Source organism: Mycena indigotica, assembly GCF_014461135.1.
Source record: "Mycena indigotica strain 171206Taipei chromosome Unknown Mind.scaff0004, whole genome shotgun sequence".
NCBI lineage: Eukaryota > Fungi > Basidiomycota > Agaricomycetes > Agaricales > Mycenaceae > Mycena > Mycena indigotica.
This window is the reverse complement of record NW_023503003.1, coordinates 1,289,999-1,296,540: the sequence shown is the minus strand read 5'-3', so window position 1 is coordinate 1,296,540 and position 6,542 is coordinate 1,289,999. Positions and strand designations below refer to the sequence as shown.

General features: G+C 43.6%; 1 protein-coding gene across 1 annotated transcript; it reads left to right on the top strand.

The window, feature by feature from the left end:
- Positions 1-218: 218 nt before the first annotated feature.
- Positions 219-928, top strand: MIND_00421500 (uncharacterized protein; the record flags this gene model as incomplete). The annotated part of the gene is made up of 4 exons (XM_037361031.1): positions 219-468; positions 522-569; positions 617-649; positions 699-928. 4 exons carry the CDS (start codon positions 219-221, stop codon positions 926-928), a joined length of 561 nt encoding a protein of 186 aa, XP_037221323.1.
- Positions 929-6,542: the final 5,614 nt, after the last annotated feature.

Here is a 6,542-nt window from a genome sequence, read left to right as displayed (position 1 = left end):
TGGCGCGGATTGGCTCACCCGCTCTGCCTCTTTCCTCAACTCGTATGCCAGTCGCTTACCACACCCTATGGGCCCTTCCAACCCCGTTTTCAGCTAGATTGAACGGTGTTGTCGCCGTCGTCAGCGCGTTGTTGTCTCCAGCAAGAAGGACGTGTCGCATGGTATCAGAGCGTGTTGGAGCTTAGTGGAACGACTCTGGAATATGGTAAGTGGTTCATATGTTCAATGGAACTCATTCAACTCCCTCATTTGCTCCCGGAATCTGTCCTGTATCTTCGGTATCGACTTCTAGCTGCTCCAAGAACACAATAACTGTCCTCCAGCCATCGACAGCCCTTATCATGGTCTGGCAAGCGGCCACATTGGCTATCCCTCGAATCTTCGCCGCCTCATCGTGGACTCGATCTCGGAGATGTAGCAGCATTCGATGGAGCAAATGGGACCTCGGTTGGGAGTGCTTGGACCTCGGTGCGTCATCTTTCGGCTTTGTTCCATAATTTTGACATGTTCTTTCTCCGTAGCCAGCGTTCTCAAACTTATAGAGGCACCATTCTTCCCTTTCATCCCTGGTATGTAGCTCTGTCCGTCGGCCCAAGTAGGCACTGACCTCTTTTAGTGCCCGCACAAGTCTCGAATACAGATCGTGCTGGTACGTCTTATATTCACATCGACTTGCTTCATCTCACTCCATCCTTTAGATATTCTGGCTGCGACCTTCAAGGTACGTTTTAACTTCCTGTGCAGACCTGCGTCTAACGTCTCCGATTCGATGGTTTACGCTCACTCTCTTACACGCCTCCCGCCATCGACTTGCTTCTCCTCTCGTCATAAGCCCTCGCCGTTCAAGGACTTTTCGTGCGGCGGACTTCATAGATGGGTGGGCGCTTGGTTCGTTGGTCGGCTGGAAGGGCGAGGTGGACCTGGCTAGACTTGAGTTTGGCGTGGCGCGTTGGACGACGTTATTGTATATAGCAACGACTATCTATGTTATGAACCCTTTAGTAAACTGTCTGCCCGCCTGCGATGCCAAACGAGTCGGGCCCGTCGCACAATGCTGAACGAGTCAGAAAACGGGTCTTTTGCGGGGGAGGTAGTCAGTGGTCGTGAATGGACATTGGGAATCAACCTCACCCAGATCTAGAACGACTTGGTTCATAAGTTGTTCCGGCCTCCCTGCCTGCGTTGGAGACGTGTTGTTGGAACGGACTCACAAACACCTGTTAATCCCAATTATCTCTTCTAATTAGAATGGACCACCCATGCGGGTGACCATTCTAATTAGAAGAGATAATATAAAAAGCCCTATGCTGCAATAAAGGGGGCTATAAAACTGCAATATCTCTGGGACCCCAGGCTCTAAGTCAATTCATATGTTATCGCACAAGGTCAGTGTGACATTTTGTGACATTTGTGACTGGCATGATACTATTGATGGTGATCTTATATTAGTAATAATAACACCTGTGTAGCCTGGTACCCACTATGAACTGCCAGGTTTACTGAGACAATAAGATGTGACACTGGTATGTCACATTACAAAGAAGCTATCATATAAGTGTATTCTGATGAATAATAATAAGTGACCTTGTGTGACGAATTTCCCAAAAGGGAAATTTTCGCTGTTTGACTATATGATCATCTGAGGATGTCACAGATCGTCACAAAATCAAAGTTGTATATTTTGACTATACAAACAACTTTCATAAAATGACCTATAGTTGCAGCGGAATAATTGTGGTGGGATTGGCCAGTGATTGGCTGATCTATAACAAATACAGTGATATATCACTAAGTGGATAATCTATCAAGGTGATTAGAGCACTACCAAGGGTGCATAAATGATAAGATCGATATCCTGGACAATCAAATGTTATTAGTATAGCTATATCATCTCATGATGATTCATCACCTACATTGATGCTGCAATATCTCCACCAATCCTGCATCAAGTCAGATGATCCTTGTACTGGTAGGTAGCTCATAACCTAGTGCTCATATGTTCTGATGTAATCATGGTCCTATATCTTGAGACTATGATATTACACTGTTTTTCTCTAGTTTTCATGTTTCAAATTTGATCAGACTCAATGATCACTTGATATCTCACTGGAAAATCCATGGATAAGCCTAATGCAAGCTGTGCTCTGTTGTAATAGATGGCCATCATAGATCTGGGAGCTCCCTATAATTTTAGATATCATATTTACCTCCATATATGACATATATCCTAACACACCAATCTCCCAATAACTGAGTTAGAAGTGAGGGATCCCCTATGGAATAAGGGTAGCAAGCATGAGAAGGAGTCCCCCTATAAGATTGCAGTTTTGACACCACATTATATGCATGAAAAATCTTGTTATTCCCCATTCTAATAATGAATAGTACTGCACATCATATTAGCAATACAACTGTAATCTGCTAGTTGATTATAGATCAAATATGTGAAAGTTGGCAAATGATGTGTATAAATCTATCTACATACTCCGATTGATCTCTATATAGTCTCAGAGGATGCATTGGGATAAACATTCCAAGATGAGTTGAGTGCAGAACTAGTTTACATGAATGGTGGGGTCTATAGACTAAGTACTGGACAGTGAGATGCATGTATGAGGATATTTGGATGTCTAGTAGGACCCCATACTATAATCTATTATGGTTCTGGCAAGTGTTACAGAGGGTAGCTGAAGAGAGGGTAGGTACCCACAGAGCAAAAGAGAGTGTGTTCGCTATTACAACTGGTCAGAAATTAATCTCAAGTATGATCTAGGACATGAATGTAGGATTGTATGGACCCCTAAATGAGCCTGTTCAGCACTTGAATTAACCTCATAGCTATTGTGGATCTCTCACAGTACCATTATCAGTGTTATCTATCCCAAAAATGATGAGTTCACCATAGTATAGCCTTTGTGAATCTCATTGATTTGAGTACATCTACAGGTAGGGGTATTATGCACCTCCCAGAAAATGGTGCCCTCACCCTGTTAGCTTATCTCTATCCTAGAATATATGGCACCCAAGGTCTCAGGGAATTGACTGACCCTCACAGTTGCTGTGTGGTCACAAATAAGTAAAAATGTGGTAGACCATCCTATAGCTCCAGATCAACTTGGATCATGAGATTCCATGCATGTAGTCCCAGGATATCAGCAAAACACTGCTCTACTGAGTATTTAGGCATTCTTGGCAGTGAATAAATGAAGGCAATGATAACAACAAAATTGCTGATAGGGCTCAAGGATAGTAGGATGATATACCTTTCAAATGAACCCTCTCCCAACTTTATCCACTAAGGCTAGCTGGAGATATGGGCTTATCTTTCAGAGGTGATGGAGATCAAAGGCCACTGATGAGTGAATGCATTGCATTCTTGGTGCCACATTCAGTGGTACTTAGGAGGATACATACCAGAGCCTTATGTTGGAGTAGCCAAACTCACACATTGGCCACCTTACATTTTTAAAGTACCAAACATGCTCTTTTCAATAACTGAATAGTCAATATGGGAATCCTATCATATGATGGTAATCAAAATACCTGATCAATCGATGGTCCTTTTGAGACCCTTCCTGCTAGTTCTCAATTTATGCTTTTAGCTTAAGCAGCTATGAAGATAGAGGTCCATCAGTTATATATGAATTAGTGATGGGTCAGTGCTAACACATTTATTGAGCTGCCACTATATGTTACTTAATGAAAGTTGTTTATATAGTCACAATACACAACTTTGATTTTGTGACGATATGTGACATTCTCTGATGATTCCACTGTTGAACTGCAAAAAATTCCTTTTTCGGAGACATGTCATGCCTGTGACCTCATATGATACAGCAGAAGTATACGGAGTTGAAACCAGCTATTGATCATCAATATGTATAGTATAATATAGACATATATGAGAAACCTGGGATGTCACGTCACATACCACTGTCACATACCAGTATCACATCTTCTTATTGTTAGGGTAAACCTGTATAACACGCAGGACAGGGGTTATAGTGCTCAATATAAGATTATTGTTAAGTTACCATACCTTAGTATCTACCAGTCACAAAATGTCACACTGACCTTGTGCGATAACATATGAATTGACTTAGAGCCTGGGGTCCCAGAGATATTGCAGTTTTATAGCCCCCTTTATTGCAGCATAGGGCTTTTTATATTATCTCTTCTAATTAGAATGGTCACCCGCATGGGTGGTCCATTCTAATTAGAAGAGATAATTGGGATTAACAGGTGCTCACAAAGATTGGAGTTACTTAAGTATGCCAACTGATTGCCTTGATAGCTAATTTGCATGCCGGAAAAAAATGTTATCGGCCAGATCACAGATCCGAGTGCTACATTTTCTGAAAATTTTCTATAGCAGAAGATTAGAAATCTTCTGACCCAGAAAATTTCCAGAAGATTCTCAGAAGATTGATGGAAAATTCCAAATTTTCCGTGACAGAAAAATTCTCGGAAAATCTTCAGAAGATCTTCAGAAAATCTCAAATTTTCTGTGCATTTTCTGGGCCGGAAAATACATTAATGTCCGTAGTGTCAGCTACAATATCGTGCGCGAGACATTGCTCTTCGTTGAGCACTTCGAGTAGGCCCTCGTACTTCGTCTGTGGCGTTACCGTTGGGTCCCCCATGTCCACCACGTCTGCTTTCGTGGCCCTCCTGCCGCATCAACATCCATGATTACGTCACCGAGATCGGGTTCCACCAAGCTGCTGTTATCGACTCAGCCGTTCTTTTTCCACGTAATTGCAGCCACTTGTTGCGACCACTGCTCGAACATCTGACAATCCTCCGAGCTCGCCCTTTCCACCTCCCCTTTGTGCGACGTCGCTGCGCAGAGTAACTTGTTTGTCGAAAATCCCCGTTCGGTATGCAATGTCCATAGCTTGCTGGCCGAACAACCCTTCTCGCAACGTGTAGCAGTTCTGCCTGGCTACTTCTATGTCCACCTCCATGAGAGGCCGCAAGGGATCGTCCGTCTCATCGTCGTACGCGTCGACCAGACTTTCGCTTTGCCCCTCGTGGCGGGTTGTTCCGTCTGAGACTTGCGCGGCCTCACATCGCTAATTTGCTGCATCGATGCCACCAGGTATACCCTGTTCTTTCCAAAAGATGTTGGCTACTTGTTATATCCCGTGCATCTTCCGGACGCTCCGAGGGTTATCCTTGGAGCGCAACAGGGTTTTTACGCGATGAAGGTATCTGAGCGTTTCCCTTCAAACAGTTAATCTGCACGCAGACTCTCTCGGACCTGTTCGGACTCTCCGCCCATCAACTCGGATCTTTACCCATTTGGACTTTGGTTTGTTTACTTATATCCGTTAGGCATTCGCCTTGTTCCCTTTGCCTCGTGTATGTCTTCTTGTTCCCCTTACTTACTATGCTTTTGTACTTAACCCGCAGGGAGATCCTGCGGACCACATCGGATCTCCCTGCGAGGTCATATGCCTTATGTTTACCACTTAGTATAAATACTCGTACACTACGATCCTGTACTTCAGTTTCGTTATTAACGTTTCTTGCCTCGCTCTCCGCTCTCGTCCGACTCCTCCCCGCGTTCTAAGCCTTATCGCCTTCGGCTTCTCCGAACGTATCCGCAGGAGTTCACGTATTTGTTCAGACTTGCTTTCGGCCTGCAAGACGTGTAGTCGCTCACTCCGATATAGTGTTGTGATAGCCACTCGGTTCTGCTTCGGACTTTCCGTTACTTCCTTTCGGTTCTTGCACGGCACTTAACACTACTGCCACACCCTGTAATGCAAAAGATGTTGGAAACAGCTAGGCTGTAAAATAAAAATTGATTTTTATAGGGTTAAATAGATAGATATGACTAATATAACACCATATATAGTAAGCTAATCACCTTTTCTTTAGGCCGATGATGCGGATAAACATTAGGACAAGGCTGTAATACAGAATAATGAAATTGATGGAATGATATATCACATCTGATGTAACACCATAGATCCATCAAAACTATTGATCTTCATCAAAAATGCTTCCACATGGAAAGACATATCTAGATACCATCAATCCCATCATGATCCAAGACCTAGAAAGCTCAAAATAAATTAAAAAGTTGAAAAATATTAGAATAAACCTGAATTTCTAGCCCTTGCCAACATCTTTTGCATTATACTGTGTGGCAGTAGCCAACATCTTTTGCATAGAACTAGCTATATCAGCTGTCGATACAGTCATGGTAGTACTGCAAATTGGTGATGATGTCCAGTACACGTCCACTTGCACCATCGCAAAAGCGTGTGAAGGCATCGGACCACGTCTGGTCCTCACTGAGGAGATCTTCAAGCCGCCTCCATGGTTTTAGTAAGGCCATCACTTGAGCAGCGTAGTAGTCCTGGTTTGGATCATCGTTCTTCGGTATCCACCGGCTGTAAGGGCAAACCCGGAGGCCTGAGATCAAGGTCTAGCAGGGGAGGATCCAAAGCGTGAACATTGGTAAGCGAATACAAATGAAGCTGACCTAGCAGGGGAGGATCCAAAGAGAAGAAACTCTAAGGGTCCGCCTG